This window comes from Eulemur rufifrons, chromosome 7, assembly GCF_041146395.1.
Source record: "Eulemur rufifrons isolate Redbay chromosome 7, OSU_ERuf_1, whole genome shotgun sequence".
Classification (NCBI taxonomy): Eukaryota; Metazoa; Chordata; class Mammalia; order Primates; family Lemuridae; genus Eulemur; species Eulemur rufifrons.
Genome location: NC_090989.1, coordinates 276,948,473 through 276,969,329, shown reverse-complemented (window position 1 = coordinate 276,969,329; position 20,857 = coordinate 276,948,473). Strand labels below are relative to the sequence as shown.

General features: G+C 43.4%; 2 protein-coding genes across 5 annotated transcripts in view; one reads left to right on the top strand and one right to left on the bottom strand.

The window, feature by feature from the left end:
- Positions 1-734: 734 nt before the first annotated feature.
- Positions 735-19,819, bottom strand: RABEPK (Rab9 effector protein with kelch motifs). 3 transcript variants are annotated; one of them, XM_069474666.1, is made up of 8 exons: positions 19,773-19,819; positions 15,649-15,707; positions 12,873-13,030; positions 9,084-9,236; positions 6,967-7,128; positions 3,768-3,917; positions 1,322-1,471; positions 735-1,061 (listed from the first exon to the last, which is right to left on the bottom strand). In XM_069474666.1, the coding sequence occupies exons 2-8, from the start codon at positions 15,699-15,701 to the stop codon at positions 769-771; spliced, it is 1,119 nt and encodes a 372-aa protein (XP_069330767.1). In that variant the 5' UTR covers positions 15,702-15,707; positions 19,773-19,819; the 3' UTR covers positions 735-768. The 3 variants fall into 3 exon arrangements, with proteins under 3 accessions (XP_069330767.1, XP_069330768.1, XP_069330769.1); XM_069474667.1 differs by lacking the exon at positions 19,773-19,819 and adding an exon at positions 17,688-17,731; XM_069474668.1 differs by lacking the exon at positions 19,773-19,819 and adding an exon at positions 17,297-17,325.
- Positions 19,820-20,073: 254 nt separating this feature from the next.
- Positions 20,074-20,857, top strand: part of PPP6C (protein phosphatase 6 catalytic subunit) — a 30,268-nt gene continuing 29,484 nt past the window's right edge. For both annotated transcript variants that reach the window (XM_069474665.1, XM_069474664.1), the window contains exon 1: positions 20,074-20,240. In XM_069474665.1, the coding sequence (XP_069330766.1) occupies positions 20,166-20,240 (75 nt within the window). In that variant the 5' untranslated portion in view covers positions 20,074-20,165. The remainder of the gene's footprint in view (positions 20,241-20,857) is intronic.

The window sequence follows — 20,857 nt, the reverse complement described above, 5'->3', positions numbered from 1 at the left end:
CCCAGAGTGGTAAGATTACAGGCATGAGCCACCATCCCTGACCAAGAGTAGATTTTTCTTGAATATACTTGAAAGTTCCTGTTTCCCCTAATCTTTCTAAAACTGCGTTTATGGTAGGTTTTTATACTAACGATGTTTATAGTTGCATAGATTCTCATGAGAATTGATAGTGACCTGATCACCAATGTTATCTTTACACACTTGGATTTTATAATTTTAGGTTGTAAAGATATGTTTTGAACCCTAGCTGTGTGAGAATATCTATCCCTGAAAAATACCTCATTAGTGGTACTGGGGTGGCATTTAGGATGGTGACATTGAAACTATAAAACTCCACTGTGATTGTGTGTCAAGGCTAACTCTAACCTTTTTATGATTAGCATTCAATGTGACCAATCACCTTACCTAGGTTGTATTGGTGGTAAAACCCTTTATACTATAATAGAGGTATTTGTACTGAGCTATCTATTTCATTTCTTCACCTTCCAAAGTAGATCAGAGTGGGGACTGGGCAGGTGCAGGGGGAGGAGGGGATGGGTAAATTCACACCTAATGGGTGCAGTGCACACTGTCTGGGGGATGGGCATGCTTGTAGCTTTGACTCAACGGTGCAAAGGCAATTTATGTGACCAAAACATTTGTATCCCCGTAATACTCTGAAATTAAAAAAAGTAGATAAGAGCAAGGTGGATATATAGTGCAGAAAATATTTTACAGGTATAAAACAGCTAAGGTTTTACTTCTCTGACAGAATAAAAGTAGGTTTTATCAGTCAACTACAGTCACAATACAATCATCATAGATTTCCCCTTCTGTATTCATCCCACCAAACACAAAACAGAGCAACACATCAGTCTGGCTTTCCTCGTGTGAGTCACCACTCTGGGTGACTCCTTTGTTGGCTGAATTCCCTTTCTCAGCTTCACAGTTTAGAGTGACAGAATTTGAATCTTCTTTCTCAGAAGTACGTATCACTGGCCATGGAATGACACACATGGAATGGTCCAATCGTCCAGGGGGTAGGAAAGTATCAAATTTAAGCAAGGTCCATTGCTGCTTTTCTATGTTAGGGAAAAAAAGAAAGGCTCCATGTTAAATTTCCAGAAATGCTCAGTGATTTACTATATCAGCGGATTTACAGAAAATAAGAGGAAAAAAACTAAAGGCAGTGTTACTGCTTTAATGATGTCATTCCCTACAAGTTCAGTTTTCATACCTTTGGATTTAGAATACGGAGCAACTAGACTGAAAAACCAAAGCACTGTGTCACTTTTCAAAGAATGTTTACGTTTGTTTAAAGACCCGAGTGACACCTGCTCACCTATGTGATATTGATACATTATGTCCAGTGCTCCAGTGGGAGTCATTCCACCGAAGATGTATATGTGTTTTCCCACAGCCACAGCTGAGTGGGCCGCACAGCCTGCTGGAGCAGCCCCAGTGGGGCTTAGCTTCTGCCATTTCATGTCACCTGCCAAGAGAAAGTGTTTTAGCACAACATAGGCTAAAATGTAGTTTCAAACTTAGCTATCTACTACAGTTTGCAAACCAAAATCACTGAAGATCATTCACTAAGAGCTCTGAGAGGTAATATGGCAAAGTTTGGTGTGTATAAGAATTATTTGGGAGAGCTTAAAATTCTGATTGGGTAGTCCAGGGAGGGAAGGAGGGGCTCAGTAATAGAGTATTAGCAAGCGTCCCAGCTGATTCTTATGTAGGTGGTCTTTGGAGCACACTGAGAAATGTGATACAACCTTCTTTGGTAACTGCCACCTTTAACTGTTCACTATTAACTTCCAGGAAGTAGGTAAGGTTCTGGGTGTGTGTTTTAAACACTAACAGTTCCTCAGAAAGTGGCTTTGTGAGTGCTGTGTAGACATTTTAAAAATTTTGCTCACTTCTCCTAACAGCCCTACAAAATTGCTATTACTTCTGTCTACCCACTTTCTTCTTACAAATAAGCAAACAGGATTAGAGAAAGAAAAAGATTTGTCCAAATCCCTACAGCTTGTAAGTGGCAGAGCTAGAATTGTATTCAGGTCTAGCTCCAAAGCCTGTTTTCTATACTGTAATGGGCTGCCTCAGCACCTACTTCCAACCTATTTTTTCAGGGATATTTGCACCTTCTCAAACAAGTATTTATTTATTTATTCATTCATTCATTCATGCATTCATTTATTGACAGTGTCTTACTCTGTTGCACAGGCTAGAATGCAATGGTGTGATCACAGCTCACTGGAGCCTTTAATTTCTGGGTTCAAGGGATCCTCCTGCCTCAGCCTCCCAAGTAGTTGAGACTACAGGTTCAAGCCACCATGCCTGACTAATTTTTTAAATTATTTTTAGAGACAGGGTCTTGCTATGTTATTCAGACTAGTCTTGAACTCCTGGCTTCAAAAGATCCTCCCACCTCAGCCTCCTGAATCACTGGGATTACAAGTGAGGACCATTGCCTATAAAAGCATTTAAATGAGGCAGGACATCACTGGATTTTAGAGTTAGAGAACTATTTGTGTAGGCAGGAAAAATAGCCAGGAAGTAGTTCCTCTGCACAAGAGAAAAGGATTTTCTTTTTAAAAATAAACATTAAAATCCCATTTGACTGCCTGCAAGGAACGCTTTTGTGAAGATAGTTTCCATTGTCAATGCAAGGCAGGGGCCTGGCATCTCAGGGTGAGAAGGGAGAGTCACCCAGTATGGCTAAAATTCTAGCCAATGCAGGAATCGTAGCCAGTGTCCCTGGCCTCAGATGTCACCAAATCAGAGAAACCAGTGCTTGGCAATGTAGCCCAAAACACTGCACAGGAGTTCCCATACCTTCTGCCCATTATTCCAATTCTTGTAGTCTGGAACAATGCAGAACATGTTCACTTGTTCATCCATGCACTCATCAACAGATATGCACTCATCACCCAATATCTGTCAGACACTGTGCTAAGTGCTGGAAATACACTGGGGAACACCAGAGACAAAGTCCCTGCCCTAATGGAGCTCACAGCCTGAAGGAAGGACCCAGAATGAATCCAGGCTCTTCAGAGGGCACGTTAGCCCTTCAGATACTGAAAGATAATTCTCATATTCTCTCTAACTTTCTTCTTCCTACTGTTTTCAACCATTTAAAATGACAAATGTACAAGTCTGGTCACCCACCTCGAAGTTATTCAGGCCCCTCATGGGTTAATTGCTAATGCCTGAAAGAAATCAAGTAGGGGAACACAAAGCATAAAGAACTGTAATGAAAGAGCAGGACTGCTGGCAGGATAAGAGACAATAAATGGCTGGGTACATAGTAAGCACTCAGGAAATGATTTGTTATTATTCAGGCCACATTTGACAGAATCTAATGAAGATTCTGCCAACTGGTCAAGTTACTCACACGTAAGAGCAAGGATATATTCTTTCAAACCACATTTTTAAAAAATTTAAGCACACTGGGAGTGGTGCCTCACGCCTGTAATCCCAGTACTTTGGGAGGCCAAGGTGAGAGGATCGCCTGAGCCCCTAAGTTTGAGAACAGCCTGGGCAACATAGCAAGACACCATCTCTACAAAAAAATTTAAAAAATCAGTGGGGCATGGTGTCGTGTTCCTGTAGTCCCAAATACTTGGGAAGCTCAGGCAGGAGGATCGCTTGAGCCCAGGAGTTTGAGGTTATAGTGAGCTATGATCCTGCCGCTGTACTTTAGCCTGGGCAATAGACCAAGACCCTGTCTCAAAAAAACATTTTTTTTTAAGCGGACAAGCCCCCATGCCCTTCGCCCTACTTACTTATATCAATGCAATGGAGATCATCATAGAATTTGTCCCCTGCCAAGCCTCCATGAATGAAGAGCTTTGTCCCTGCTGCCACCATCACATGACCATGCCGGGGAGATGGAGGATTTCCAAGTGTCTCTGGCTGTGACCAGGTCAGAGTATCTAGAAGAGTAAATTCAGTGACATCAAATGGCAAAGCTATGAAGCAAAAACATGAGAAATATAACAAAGCCTTTTTATCACCTCCTAGCAAGTGGAGATGCTCCAAACAGGAAGAAACCTTGGGATCATTCACTCCAACTTATCAACCCAATCCAGGATCCTCTCTCCTCTACAGCCTGCAAGCCTCTGCTTGGACACTTCTAGGGCTGGAGAGCCCACTACCTACATGCTTGCCTCTTCTACTGGGCATTAGGAAGCCATTCCTTGCTTTGAATTTAAAAGGATCTCTTAGGCTTCAACCCAGAACTGCCCCAAAGTGAAAATGGGTCTGTTTCTTCTGTAACAGGCCTTCACAGTCTTCTTATTTCAAGACAGTATTCTTAACTGATGTGAAGGGGTGGGAAAAAAACAGACTACTTTTAAATAAATTTAGCAGGGCCACCTGATGTGGCAGTATAGGATAACGGTTAGAACATGGGATTTGACGTTAAAACCAGGTTACCTCACTAAATAACTGAATAGCCTTTTGCCAGTTACTTCACTAAGCTTCAGTTTCTATCGCTGTAAAATGGGGATGAAGACAGTATCTGCCGCTCAAGGTTGAGGTATGGATTAAATGAGATAATGTACACAAAGCATGGGCACAGCAGGAGAAAAAGTATTCATTACATGAGAATTATGAATATGGTTATTATCTATTAACATGCAGATGTGTGCTACTGCAGGCAACCCTCCATATCTTCAAAGCTGTACATATATAGAATTCTGGAAAATTAATTATTTCAATATACCAGAAAAGTCTTACAGGAATACTGCAAAAACTATTTGAGACAAAGGTCTGCCAAACAATTTATCTTTGAACTGACATTATGGCATGCCTGTTGGTTGTTGAGGTAGCTCAGTGTCCCAAGGAATATAATTTTAAATAATCTGAAAAGGGTTTTGCACAAATATGTTCATCATAGTATTGTTTGTAATAGAGGAGAATTGGAAATAGCCTAAGTTTTCATCAATAGTTGAATGGTTGGGTTATTGGTAAAGCCATGATGAAATACTATGCATTTATTAAAAATATTGGTGAAGACCTTATGATTGCATGGAACAATACTTAAATGAAAAATAATGGATACAAATACTACATATAGAATTATCTCTGCTCTTAAATAAGACTGGTAATACACTGAGATGTGAATATTAACAGTAATCTTTGGGTGATAGTATTTTATATATGTATGTGTGTACACATAGATATATGTGTGTACACATAGATATATATTTTTTCTTCTTCCTTATAAAACCAATAATATTTAAAATTTTAAAAACTGCTTTTAAAGAATCACAAAGCCCACTCTTTCTGGAAAGAGAAAAGTCATAGTGTGTGGTATGTCCTTTTTTTTTAGGGACAGGGTCTCTCTCTGTCACCCAGGCTGGAGTACAGTGGCACGATCCTAGCTTACTGCAACCTTGAACTCTTCAGCTCAAGGTCTCCTGCCTCATCAGCCTCCTGAGTAGCTGGAATTAAAGGCATGAGCCACTGTGTTGAGTCTTAATTCCCCCAATTTTCCTTAGGAAGTTTAAAATTTTATTTATTGCATTTTCTCAAAAAAGACTGCATCTTTTCTATGAGACACACATGAAAAAGTGTGTCACATGTTATTTGTAATGTGTTATTCATAAATGTCCACATAAGAAAAAGAAATGTAAGTAAATGTTCCTTAGACAACAATTTGCCAAGAGATCTCACAATTTTAAATGTTCATACCATTTTGACTGAGTAATTCCACTTCTCAGCATCTATTTCATATAAATATTTATAACACATACAAAGATTATGTATATAAATATTATTGTAACACTGTCAGCAAAAAGTCCATCAGTAGGAAAATGATTTAATGAATAAGGGATACCCACAGAAGGATACGTTTGCATGTAAGTTGGTACAGATTTAGAAAGACATTCATGATGTGTGATTAAAAGAAGAAATAATAATACAGTTAATTATTTATTAGTTACTTCCAGGTACTGTGCTATGCACTATATCATATTATCTCATTTAATCTTTACAACTCTTTGTAGAAAGTACTATTATTATCTTTATTTTACATACCAGCAAACTAAGGCCAAGAAAAATTAAGTGATTAGCCTAAAGTAATACAGAAAGTATGTGTCAGGCCAGGCATGGTGGCTCACACCTATAATCCTAGCACTTTGGGAGGCTGAGGTAGGAGGATTGCTTGAGGCCAGGAGTTTGAGACCAGCCTGAGCAAGGGCAAGACCCCGTCTCTACAAAAAATAGAAAAATTAGCTGGGCGTGGTGGTGTATGCCTGTAGTACCAGCTAATTCAAAGCTGAGGCAGGAGGATCACTTGAGCCTAGGAGTTTAAGGTTGCAGTGAGGTATGATGACACCACTGCATTCTAGCCCAGGTAAGGGAGTGAGATTTTGTCTCAAAAAACAAAAAAGAAAGAAAGAAAGAAAGAAAGACAGACAGACAGACAGACAGACAGAAAGAAAGGAAGGTAGGTGTCAGATCTGGTCCTGAGTGCAGGTCATGTGGCTTCAAAGTTAATGCTTTCAACTACTAAGATCTACCTGTACTCCCCAAAAGTAAGCTTTAGAACAGTATTTATAAGTTGATTTCATGTATCTGTTAATTTTGAGTGTTTATATAATTTCAAATTCATAGAAAATTCATGTAGGTACATATATACATGTGTGAATGTATGATTTACAAATGCATAGGAAAATCTAGAAAGGGATATTGGAACTTGTAATAGTGTTTACCTCTGGGGAGTGGAAAGGAAAGGCTAAAGGGGAAACTTTTACTTTTTTACTTTATAAACTGCACTATTTAAGTTTTTAAAATTGATCATTTATACCTTTTAACATGCCAATTTTATCAGCTAAAGAATATAACAGAGAAGTCTAGATGTGAGACACTCAGCCACGGTTTCATTTTCTAACCTCTGCTTCCTACATCAGGTAAGCTGCAGGCCGGGGTGGTCCCGACCAGGTAAGTGGCAGCCCCGAGGTACCCATTAGTCCATACTTGCGTCAAACACATGCAGCTTCACATCCTGCACAGGCTGGGCACCTCTCTCTCCGCCCCCAAAGACATACAGCTGGTTTCCAATGGCTGCCGATGATGTGTGGAATGTTCTTGGGGATGGTGGCGGGCTGATCACTTCTGGTGTGGTCCAAGTCCTGGTTTCTGGTCCAGAGAGAAGGCAAGCACCTAAAATCCCCAGGCTGAGAAGCATCTGACCTGAGGCTGGGGCCAGTCAGGGTCACCTTCCTACCCCTTTCCCAAGGGGAAAAGCATAGTTTTAGGCAGAGATCTCATACTCGCCAATGTCAAGGAGGAGTGAGGATGATACTTAGAATGTGCTCAGACAGACCAACAACCCCAAGATTGAAAAGCCATAAATACAATTAAGAGTGAGGTCAATTTGTTTTTGGAAGCCCTCAAATACTCTCCTGAACCCTCCTCCACTTTGCTCACTACCGTGCCCTGTGCCCACTCCGAGGAGCCCGACATCTGCTAAAATTCATTCCCACTATATGCCAGAGTCCAAATGTGCCAAATTTCCCAGAACATGTGGCCATTAAAAGAAAATAGACAATGTTATTACACTTTCCGTAGCAGTAACAATAGTCCCTAAGCAGTAAGTGCTAAATAAATACTATTTTTAGATAAGAGAAATTGAAGCAGAAATAGATTAAGTCACTTGTTTAAGATGACATGGCTAGTAAATGGCTGAATTGGGATTTAAATTGTTTCAGTAACACCAAGGTCTATGTATTTTCTACTCTTCTGACTTGAGAATAAAATTTCACCACCTGGATAGATGTATAGAAGTTTATTTCTTCTTAGAATGAAGCATGGATTGTTATAGAAGCAGATGTGTTAACTGAACACTTTCCTTGGGCAGAATCATTGCCCTGAGCACTGTGCCATGCCCACTGTCTTCACTCCATCCTGGGAGGTGAGCAGAAAGTGTCTCCACCTTGCAAATGAGGAAACTGAAGCTCAGAACATTTAAATCCTTTCCCCCAGTCACAGCACTTGTGAGTAGCAGAGCAGGGGTTTAAATGCAGATCTATCAGAGTCTCATACTTGCTCCACCATAACACACCAAGAATTATTTCTTGTGTGGGCAATTCTGTGTCTTTTGTCAAAGGTCTGCGTTCAATATACAAAATGCTACATGAAGCATGTGCAGTATGTGTGAGATTCAAACATGAACCTGTATACCGAACAGGCTTCAGCCTGTATCCAAAGCAAAATGTAATTGTGTCTACAACTACATATCTTGGAAAGCTTTTGGATCTTAGAGGTAGAAAACATACAACCTCCAGGGTCCAAAGATCCTGGGGCTGTTTGCTGCCAAGTTAAACAGTAGCACAAATAATCACAAAGCAGTGCTAAGCCATTTGAGAGACTTGCCTTGGTAACAAAAGCAACTAACACATTTTTTGTATTTCTTGGGCACGGTGTCAAATTATACTTTCCAGGAGAGAAAAAGAAAAGGAAAGATAGAAAATACATTCCTTTGATAGGAGGAAGCTTTCCAAATTCTCACTGTATTTTATTTAAATGGATGCCGTCATTGAAAACCAAAGCCCAGTGTTCTAGAACTGATTTCCATCTGCCAAACCTTAACTACATCAACCACAACAAATAGTATTCAGCATTAACTATGTGCCAGCTACTGAGTTAACTTAAATACTTGCCAAATTAACAAGACAGGAACTATTATTATCCCTTTGTGACAGAAAACCAAGGCAGAGAGGTTAAATCACTTGCTCAAGGTCATGGTTAGTGCACAGCAAACTGATCTGATCTGTGCTCTTAACCACCATACTATATGCTGCTACTCCTAGCAAACTAGCTTCATAATCAGCCAAGCAGTTTACTGAGTGTCTATTGTACCCCGTTCCCAGTTGTGATAACCCAAAATGTTTCCAGATATGGCCAAATGTCCCTTAATATAATTTTGTTGTTTTCAGAGCCTGCTAATAGTTAAAATTCCTATTTTCTATGAGGTCAGCAAAATTAAATGGATTAATTAGTATAATCCAAATATACTAGAATTATAACTGGATTTATGTATGCTTATGTGTTTATACATATTCATGTAAATAAAATAACCTTTGGTTACTTACCAGGATTCAGGACTTGTAGACAATTTTGATTTCCTGATTGGTTGGCACCTCCAAATACCCAGATCCTGTTGGGTGTGCAGGTGGGAATAAAGCTGGCATGCTCATACCGGGGCAAGAGGCCCTCACAGGTGGCCAAATCCCACTGGTGTGTTCCTAGAAAACATTTTACCCAGTTCCTATATTGAGGCTGCCAACTGTTTATACTGGTTGGCAACGTTGGGGAAGGTAGTGAGTAGAAGAAGGCTAAAAGCATAAATCAACAACCATCAACTGACTTAAAGGGAAAGTTGTCAACCTCCAAAAAGCTCTATAGTAGACATTTTGAGGGCTGTCTACGTAGTCAATAAACTTTCACTATCTCCATTCCCCTAAGCACAACAGTAGATTACATGTTTGTACTACAATACCTTGGCTTTTTTTCTTTTTTTTTTTTTTTTTGAGACGGGGTCTTGCGCTGTCACCCAAGCTAGAGTTCAGTGGCACAAACATAGCTCACTGCAGCCTTGAATTCCTGGGCTCAAGTGATCCTCCTGCCTCAGCCTCCCGAGTAGCTGGGACTTCAGATGTGCGTCACTGCACCAGGCTAATTTTTTAAATTTTTTTGTAGAGATGGAGTCTCACTATGTTGCTCAGGCTGGTGTTAAACTCCTGGCTTCCAGCAATCCTCCCACCTCAACCTCCTAAAGTACTGGGATTACAGGCATGAGCCGCCGCGCCTGCTGTGCACCTTGACTTTCTAACATTAGTTGCTTGGGTCTGAGGTAACCAGCTCACCCAAAATGGAACAGTCAGATCCACTGCTTCCACTCTCTCATGAGGTTACACTATCCTTCCTGCCCTCGGATTCAGTGAAACACTCCTGTGTCTGTATAAATAAATTCCCTTTTCTTTGCTGGTTTAAGTGGGTTTCTATTACCTGGAACTAAATGATCCCCGGCTAGAATAAGTTCAGGGAATAATAATATCTAATCTTTATTAGTTATTTTAGTTAGTAAACCACTTACACAGGACCTTCACAGGCATCATCTTGTTAGATCATTACAACTGCCACATGAAGCAAGGTAATTTTTCCACAGAATGTGGGCAGGAGGTGGTGCGGAGCTCTGCGGCCCACTCCCTAACAGGGGTTTGGGGACTGCAGGTTTAAATGGTTTAGCCACAGTCACAAAGCTATTAACACACTGACTGCCACACACAAGAAAACCCAGAAACTTTTCCTTGGGGCCACAGTGTTTTATTATGAAAATAGAATAAAAACTTTGAGTGTAATTTAAAGGCAAACATACATAGAAAAATGAAATTTGTTGACTTTTATTCATTCAATCCACATTTTTAGAATTAAATTGTCAATATTAATTGTAATAATAAGAACATCAACACGTGAGATTTATATATGCTTCATGCAGCCCTGGGGTCAAAACTAGAGTGAGTTAAATACAACTCTCATGGCAGTTACTGTGTTAACAGGTTGCAATAAAGATGTAACTGAACTAGACAGTGAGCTCCTTGAGGGCTGGAATAGATTTAATTTACCTTTGATTCCTTAGTGCGGGGAGTAGAAATTCAAATGCCCAGACAGTAGCAGGGACTGTGGCAAATTGGAGAATGACAGCCCAGTGATTGCTAGCAGCTCAGCTCCAAATAGTTGTTGGTGTGCAGACGTGCAGGCCTACTGATGTTAGATCTCCCCAAATTCTCAAGAGATGCCAAACAATTTCAATTTTTTTTTTTTTTTTTTTTTGTTGAGACAGAGTCTCACTTTGTTGTCTAGGCTAGAGTGAGTGCCGTGGCGTCAGCTTAGCTCACAGCAACCTCAGACTCCTGGGCTTAAGCGATCCTACTGCCTCAGCCTCCCAAGTAGCTGGGACTACAGGCATGCGCCACCATGCCCGGCTAATTTTTTCTATATAGATTTTTAGTTGTCCATATAATGTCTTTCTATTTTTAGTAGAGACGGGGTCTCGCTCAGGCTGGTTTCGAACTCCTGACCTTGAGCGATCCACCCGCCTCGGCCTCCCAGAGTGCTAGGATTACAGGCGTGAGCCACCGCGCCCGGCCTTCAATTTTTTTTCTTTTCTTTTTTTTAGAGACAGGGTATCACTCTGTCACCCAGGCTGGAGTACAGTGGTGTGATCATAGCTCACTGCAGCCTTGATCTCCTGGGTTCAAGTGATCCTCCCACTTCAGCCTCCCAAGTAGCTGGAACTACAGATGTGAGTACCATGCCCTGCTAATTTTAAAATTTTTTTGTGGAGACGGGATCTCACTATGTTACGCAGGCCCATCCCTCTCCCTCAGCCTCTCAAAGTGCTGGGATTATAGGCATGAGCCACCACGCCCGGCCTTTGATTTTTATATGTAGACTCCTGTACACTTGGTGGGGAAACAATTCAAGATTAAAACAACGTGGCAATGTTACACGGACCTAACAGAACACTGATGTGGGTCACCAGTTTTCAACTTCACTTGTTATTAGTTCATTCATTCATTCATTCTTCCAAATACTTGTAGAACACCTACTCTGTGCTAAGCACCATGGGAGTGGCTGGGGTTACAATGATGAGCAAAATAACCATGTTCCCTTTTGTGGGGCAGACAGATAAGAAACGATTACATGTGTCAGGGCTATGAAGGGGGGATAGGATAGAAAAGTACATGATACTATGGATACATAGAGTCAGGTAGCACCTAAATGAGTCCACAGGTATCAGGGAAAGTGGCCCAACAGAAGTGACATTTAGGCCAGACGCGGTGGCTCACACCTGTAATCCTAGCACTCTCGGAGGCCGAGGCGGGTGGATCGTTTGAGCTCGGGAGTTCGAGACCAGCCTGAGCAAGAGCGAGACCCCGTCTCTACTAAAATAGAAAGAAATTATCTGGACAACTAAAAATATATAGAAAAAAAAATTAGCTGGGCATGGTGGCACATGCCTGTAGTCCCAGGGAGGCTGAAGCAGAAGGATTGCTTAAACCCAGGAGTTTGAGGTTGCTGTGAGCTAGGCTGATGCCATGGCACTCTACCTCGGACAACAGAGCAAGACTCTGTCTCAAAAAAAAAAAAAAAAGGTGACATTTAATCTGGGATGAGAAAGAGGAAGAACAGCCAGATGATAAGGCAAGGGAAGAGGCTTCCAAGCAGAGGGAACATTATGTGTAAAGGCTTGGTGGCCAGAGAGTTTAAGATGTGTTCAAGGAACTGAAGGATACTCAGTGCAACAAATGTGGGTTGGGAGGAGCCAAGAAATGAGGTTGGGAAAGGCTTGAAATGGGGAAGTGACAGTTAGATTTGTATTTTAGACAATATTCTCTGGATAGGTGTGGAAAATGCACTGCATAGTGGGTAAACTTGGAAATAGGGAGACCGGGGACGATGCTATTTTAACAGTCTAGTTGAGAGAGAACTATGGCTTAGACTACAGTAGTAGTAGTGGAAATGGGCAGACATGGGTGATGATAAGAGATATTTAGGACTTGCTGATTAATTGGATATGTGTGTAGAAGGAGAGGTGGGAGTCACTGATGTCTCTGAGAGAAATATTTGATGAGTAAATGGCTGGACAGTCAGGGCTCGAGATGGGTTCTTTCCCCCCAAACAAGGAGGTATTGGTCATATGAATGTGTGCCAGGGGTCTGCTGGGATCTTAGGGACCTGTCAGTGATGTTTGTTTTTTTATAGGAACCTGCGGTCTGGTCTGAACTGATGTTCTTAGGAATGCTCTGCTCACAGCTGGCAGCACAAAGCTCTGTTCTCTGGCCACAGGGCGTGTGCTCTGCAGCTGTTGGTCTTACCCAGATCGATGGTGTGCACATCTGAGAAGCTTCTGTTTGGATTTGCTCCCCCAACAATGAAGATCTTCCCTCTCTTGGCATCACCAACTGGGGGTAAATATAAGCAGCTATGGCCAACTCGAGCACAGGGGCTATCTCCAGGGAGAGTCAAGGTATACCTGCCAAAAGGAGGATGTGTTCAGGAGGCCTGAGCAGAGAATAGATGCAGCAGTGTGTTCTTTCCCTTCCTCATGAAATATTCATCAGCATGAAGGGTCTTATACATACATAGACACTTTACATTGTATCCAGCAAAGCAACACTTCCCTGATTAATTACAGTAACTTCTCATCTTCCCCTTACACACAGACTTTGGCTTTTCAATTTTGTAACTATTTTCATCTCATAGTAATCTAGTGGGGATGCACTAGGCTATTAATTGTCCTCATTTGGTAGATAAAGAAACTGACATCCAGAAATGTTCATTGGTATGTCTTGGCACAGTATGGTGGCTACGAACACAGTCTGTGCATTCAGACAGATCTGCTTCACATCCCAGCTCAGGTACTTTCTAGATGTGTGACATTTTGGAACTCACTTAGCTTTTCTGAACTTTAGTTTCCTCATTTGTAAAACAAATACAGCAATAGTTCTCACCCCAAAAGGTGACGGTGAAGACTAAGACAAGATCTCATAACAGTACAGGGAAGAACTCAATAAATGGTGGCTAGAGCTGCATGAGCAATTGAGTAGGAACTGACACCCCAAGGATCTTGCCACCAGCCAATGATGCTTCTTCATCAAAAAAAATTCTCCAGCGTTTATTGATTTCAAGAGCCTTTCCAGATATTCATAAAGCTCCCTCTGATGGAAGTCAAGGCTAGCATTCTGAAAACTCAAATATGGATTCAGTCATTCCACTCTCTGAAGTCATTTGGAATACTAACTGAGAAAATACACTTCAAGCTTCCTGGTTGGAAAGGAAAATTCCTGGCTGCTTTTCAGGCCCAATCTGTCTTGACCTGTCTGGTATTTGGTTCTCCTAAACCTCCCTCCTTCTTGTGCTTTTCCCCTAACCTGAGAATGAGTCTCATTCTGTTGCCTGGGCTAGAGTGCAGTGGCATCACCATAGCTCACTGCAACCTCAAACTCCTGGGCTCCAGCAATCCTCCTGCCTCAGCCTCCCAAGAAGTTGGGACTACAGGCACACACCACAATGCCCAGCTAACTTTTCTATTTTTAGTAGAGATGGGGTCTCACTCTTGATTAGGCTAGTCTTGAACTCCTGGGCTCAAGTGATCCTCCTGCCTAGGCCTCTCAGAGTGCTAGGATTATAGGTGTGAGCCCCCGTGCCCAGCCCTGGCTGCTTTTTCTGTCTCCTTATCTGACTCCTTTCATACAAGCCTGCTCCTAACTCTCACTATACTTGGGATTCTCTTTTCCTCAGTCTACTTTGCTTATTTGATTAATTCTATCTGTATTGATGGCTTCGGTTACCACCTACCTATTAACTACATATTCATCAGTGGTTTCCAGATCTCTATTTCTTATTCAGATCTCTCTTCTGATGTCTTTTCTGATGTCACTTAGTTCTATTATCATCATTTGAATTTTACAACTGAGGAACTGAGGCTTAAAAAGGTTAAATAATTTACCCAGGAGCACAGAGCCTTCCACAGAGATAGTGGATAAGACAAAAAAATTCCTGCCTTCCTAGCCCTTACAGACTAGTGGGGAAGAGAAACATTAAACAGTTTCACAAATATCTATTTCAGTTAAATTGTGATATAAGAAATACAGTATATATAGTAGGAGAACAAATCATAGGAGGGCTTTACCATGTAAAGAGAGGGGAATGGGTGGTCAGAGGAGGTTTCCCAAAGAAGCACCATTTGAACTGAGATCTGAAGTATGAGTAGACATTTGCTGGGCAAAGACAGAGATGGAAGGTGGAGGAAAAGAGTAATCCAAGCAGAGGGACCAGCATGTACAGTACCTGAGTGGGACAGTGCAGAGAATGTTAAAGGAAGAGAAAGGGAACAAAGGAATGAGCAAGGAGATTAGAGGTTGGAAAGACAGGCAGAAACAGATTTTGCAAGGCCAAATGGGCCAGTGTAAGGAGTCTGGTTTTTATCTTAAGAACAATAGGGAGGAACAAAAGGGTTTTAAACTAGGGAATGCCATAATTAGATGTATTCTGGATACAGAGCAAGACGGATACAGGGAAGCTAGATTAGAGGCTCTCCTTCAAGGTCCTGTAGACACACTGCCACCTTTCTACAGCCTTCTGTGGTCCTGCCTCAGCACTGGTCCCACCTTATCACCATCACCTGCTTAGTCTGTAGCCCCACCTACACGGAGACTATTTACTTTTGTACCTCCAACACCTACACAGCAGCTGCCTCTGTCAGGCCAGTGTTAGTTGTTGAATTAAGGGTTGGTTGAACAAGCAGCCAATAAACAGTGAAGCCAGTTTAACCCAAATCTAATTTCCTAAAAATCTTAAAAATGAGTCACAGCTCCAGGGAAGACACAGCTTTGGAACTGAAGATGCCAGATGGTCAGTGCCTTACTCTTTCTGGTAAATGGATTTTAATAAAATCAACATCTGTTCTGTGATAATTATTGCTCCCCTATCTTTCCTCTGAAGACCTTCTCAGATGGTTTGAGTCTAATTACCAGAAACTGCAGACAGTTTCATCTCTACCCTTTTTCGTAGACAATCAGATGTTAGTAAACTACTTCTAAATGAAATAAAAACTCATGTTTTGCTGTGTCTGAATCCTTCCTTACAGACCATGTTGCTTTCCTGGGCTTGTCTCCAGGCTCCAAGACTGGCAGCTGCTTCATGGTGTCCTATGCATAAGAAAGAAAGGCATGTTTTAGACATTTATGACTGTCTTCCTAAAAGACAGGACAAATCAGGTTACCCTCCTCTTTAAAACATTTTCTGTTGAATGTACCAATTTCTAGGTCCCAATTCATTTGGTGAATAAAGCATCACCAACCTTTTTTTTTTGAGACAGAGTCTCACTCTATTGCCCGGGTTAGAGGGCCGTGGCGTCAGCCTAGCTAACAGCAACCTCAAACTCCTGGGCTCAAGCAATTCTACTGCCTCAGTCTCCCAAGTAGCTGGGACTACAGGCATGCGCCACCATGCCTGGCTAATTTTTTTCTATATATTTTTAGTTGTCCAGCTAATTTCTTTCTATTTTTTTAGTAGAAATGGGGTCTCACTCTTGCTCAGGGTGGTCTCTAACTCCTGAGCTCAAACGATCTGCCTGGCTCGGCCTCCCAGAGTGCTAGGATTACAGGGGTGAGCCACTGCACCCGGCCCCATCACCAACCTTTTGATATAATCTTATAATTGGAAGGCAAATATAACACAACTTTCTTGGTTTTTTTTTTTTTTTTTTTTTTGTGGTAGTCTGTTAAAACATAATACAACTTTCTTAACACAACTACCGAAGTTTTTTGGCAAAAGTTTTCTATCTGTGATTCCTATGAGGAAGAGACATATATCAAAATAAAATTTCAGAGGTGGTAAGTTGTTTATGTTTATCAAAAGATAAAACATTTAAAGAGGCTGAGAAATACTGAACTCTAGGATAAATCTTGGCTTCAGCATGGCATAGAAGGTAAGGCTTTCTGGTCTTAACCTTCTTTCCAGAATCTCACCTCCACGATCTCTTGCAATATTGGGCTGCTTGCTGTTCCTCTAACATGGCAGGCCGTTTCATAACTCTGCAGCCTGCGCTGCTTTCTCTACTGGAATGTCCCTTTCCCTTCTGCTAAATCTGCAAACTCCTAGCAAACCTCCAAAGCCTAGTCAAGTTCAAAAGTCCCTTCTTGAGTGAAACCTTCCCTGATGTGTTGCTGTCCACTTCTACCCCCTCCCCCCAAGTTACTGCCTTCTCCCTCAGGGCTCTGAAGCTATCTATTAAGCCACCATCATTGCAGGAATCACTCTGAATGTAATTATCTATTTAAAAATCTTTAGACTAGATTCTAGATTAAATGCTTAGAAGGCTGGGCCTGTTAAATTCTCTCAGACAATCTACCAATGGACCCTGCATAGAGTAGCAGTGAGTGAGGGGTGAGGGGCTGAAGAAGGAAAATGGGTTAATGGAGAGATGAACGGATAAATCCCACCCGCGGCAGTGGGGTTGGCTTTGCGGGGGCAGGGACCTCTTGTTGCCGCCCCCACTACCCATCCACCAAGTCTCATCTCCACGTGGCAGCTCTAGGGCACAGAAGACAGGGTCGGGAGAGAATAGGCTGGTTCCTTTCTGTCAATGTGGCCGGGCCAGAGGCCAAGGAGGTCCTCCCCAGCTCTTCCCGCCCGGCCCGAGCCCACTCTCCTCAAAGGAGGTTGAGGCCTCCTTTGTCCGGGATCCTGCTAGGCCCAAGGTCCTAAGAGCCCCCCAAGTCCCGCACCGCATTACCTGCTGCAGCTTAAGTCAGTCCTGGGCGGTAGCTCCGCCCCCAGTTGGGCGGGGCTTGGGCCTCGCCCCTCCCCGCAGGCCCCGGAAGAGAGTCGGAGCCAACCGCTGCCCTCCTCCTAACGCAGCAGGGCGTGGAGGTGCCCCCAGATCCCGCGTGTCCGCCCTGCAGCGTTTCTCGGGAACCGAACTGCCGGGGCCTCTCTCCCCTGAGGAGTAAATAAGGCAGGGCTCCTTGGAAACGATTCACAAGCGAAATGCCCGGGGTTGGGCGTCCGTGGGGTGACCCGAATTCCTTCCGCAGCTGATCTCTCCTAAAGAGGCTAACAGTTATATTTTTCAGTTACAGAGGTGGTTAGAAATGGTTTCTAAAGGGGAGAGTGTGCTTTCTTACGTCTGCAGTCTGCCGGAGCAGTCTTTAGGCCAGTCCAAGCTTCGGTGCCTTCAGTAGCTAGCTCATTCCATAATTGCCATTTGTCATTACGGAAGGGGCTAAACTGAGCAAGACAATACCCTGGCCTCCAGGAGCTTACACTCTAGACAGGGATTAAGCAAAAAGACAGCTAGGTACGATTGTAAAGAATGCAAGGGATAAAAAGTTCATCAATGAGAGTAACTGTTCTTGGGGAAGTTACTTTTCTGAGTCTCGGTGTTGTCTGTAACGCGAAGCTACTAAGATTTCTGTCATAGTTGTGGGGAATATACGAGATAAGGCATGCAAAGTGCTCAGTACCTAGTGGCTGGTGCAGAGCTAGTCCTCTGTCAAGGTTAAGGCTATTCCTGGCTAAAAATGAACAATGTCGCTAGACGTGTTAATCACATCATAGGCACTAAATAACTATTTGTTGAATTAATGAAGAAATAAATGCTTGTGGGCATCGTTCTGCAACAAACTTTTTAACATTAATTTTACTTTGAAACAATTTCATACTTAATACAAGAGTTGCAAGAAAAATACACAGAAAGAACTTCACCTGGATATCATTAAAGTTTAGCCAATTGTCCTTAGAATACACTTTAGAGCAAGAGGATTCAGTCCAGGGTCTCTTGAGCAACAGTTATTTATTGAGCATCTGCTACTGTTGGATTATATAAGTCTCTTAGCTGGTCTCTCAGCTGCAACCATTGCCCATCTGCAGTTCCATACAGTAGCCACAGTGATGATCCTCTTATAACAAGTTAGATCATTTTAATCCTCTGCTCAAAACCCTCTTAATATATGTCCATTTTATTAAAAGTTAAAAAAATCAACATTCTCCTTTTCTCTGTGATCTTCTCTCCTACTTGCTCCAACCACACTAGTCTTCCTGCTGTTTTCCAAGTACTCTTCCTCTTCTTCTTCTTTTTTTTTTTTGAGACAGCGTCTCTGTTGCCCGGGCTAGAGTGCCGTGGCGTCAGCCTAGCTCACAGCAACCTCAAACTCCTGGGCTCAAGAGATCCTCCTGCTTCAGCCTCCGGAGTAGCTGGCATTACAGGCATGTGCCACCGTGCCCAGCTAATTTTTTCTATATATATTTTTAGTTGTCCATATAATTTCTTTCTATTTGTTCTAGTAGAGACAGGGTCTCGCTCCTGCTCAGGCTGGTCTCGAACTTCTGATCTTGAGTGATCCTCCCCCTCGGCCTCCCAGAGTGCTAGGATTACAGGCGTGAGCCACCGCACCCCGCCCCAAGTACTCTTGATATGCTTCCATCTTAGGGCCTCTGCCCCAGCTCCTCCCTATAATTTCCCCCAGGTATCTGCATGGCTAACTTCTCCACTTCTTTGTTGGTTTTTAAAAATGCATCACTCCTTCTCCCTTATCCTGCTGTGTTTTTTTTCCCTACCACTTATCACTTTCTAATATGCTATAAAGTCATGTATTATATGTATTGTTTAGGTTCTGTCTTCCTCTTCTAGAATGTAAGCTACAGATTGAAGATGGACATATTCGCCTATTTTGTTCACTATCCCAAGCGCCTAAACTGTACCTGACACATAGTTGGTGCTCAATAAATAGCTGTTGAGTGAACGAATGTTTAAGGTATATCAAATGCCAGGCACTACTCTTGCCGCTGGGAATGCAACAAAAAACTCTCTGCCTTCTTGGAACTTAAAATTGGAAGTACGGTTAAGCTAGCACACCTATTTTCCATATTGGCTCCACCACTTGTTCCCTGTGAGATTTGGGGCAAGTTACTTAACGTCTACCAAGTCTCGCTTTCCTATCAGCTGTAATGAAGATTAAACGGGGAAAAAAACATTTGTATACCATTTAGCATAAAAGTCGCTTCAGTATTTATTTCCTTTCCTTCCATGCCAGAAGACTGGGAGCCTGACATCTCTGCCACAGGTTTAGGCAAGGTTTTCACAAGGCCTTGGAAAGGTGCAAACAGGTTACTATATCCAAGCTTACCCACTTTTTAACTGAAGAAGTTCTGATGAGACTGTTCTTAAAAGAGTCGCAATAAGAAACCAGGGAATGGCTAGGGTCACCTACTTCGCCGTTTTGCCTCGGAAAAGCCTCGCCGGGTCCCCAAAGGTGAAAGTCTGGAGGAAGGGAAAGGGAGGAAAAGTGGGGGAACTGTCCAGAACTGAACACTACAAATCCCAGCACTCTCTGCGGCAGGCAACTACGGGTCCCAGCAGGTTTCGCTGGCTGCACCGAAGGGACCTCTTGGGGCCCGCCCCTTGAGTTCAGCCAGAGAGGGCGCGGGGCGCCCCAGGGCAGCGGGAGAGTCAGGTCAAGCTTTAACGGCGCTGCGCAGACGCCACTCACGGGCCGGACGTGACGTGGGGAGAGTTCCGGCTTCGGCCTTCGCCGCTGCCGCCGCTACTACAGCCGCCGCCGCCGCCTGCGCCGCAGCTGCTGCCGCGGCTTGTTATTTCTAAAATGGCGCCGCTAGACCTAGACAAGTATGTGGAAATAGCGCGGCTGTGCAAGTACCTGCCGGAAAACGACCTTAAGGTGAGCCCCGCGGGGCGGGAGCCCTGCTTGCGGGGCTCGCCCCTTCCGGCAGTAGGGCGCCTGCCGGCCCGCCCTTCCTCTCTCCGAGGGTCCCCTGCCGGGTATCCCGTCCCGTTTCAGTGGAGGGCCCAACGCGATGCCAGGCGACTCGGTCTGACTTGGCGTCACGCGGAGAGCTGGGGGTGCCCTAGTATCCGGAGTGCTGACCTGGTTCCCTCCCTGGGGATCCCAAGGGATGTCGCGGCTTCTGTCCCAGGGTCGTCCCTCCTGGCTTTCGGGCTGCCCCAGGACTCGGAGCTCTCGCAGCTTTGCCTAGAAGGCTCCTCTCCCCCACCCCCACCCCCGGGTCTCCCGGAGTCGAGCTGAGCCCCGGCGGGCAGTGCTCTGGGGATGGGGTCATCCCACCAGAGGTGACATGAGCGCGGGATGGCGGACGTCTGACAGGAGATTCCGCCGGCTCCCTGACCGCGGCCCAGAGTGTTGAGGTCCCTGAGGAATGGAAAGGTGGTGGGCCAGAGCGATTTGATAGTGATGGGAGAGAACGTCAAGTTGTCTTTCTTTACCACTCCTTCACATTGCTTTTTAGGAGTATTGGTTTTCTCCTAATTCAGATGTGA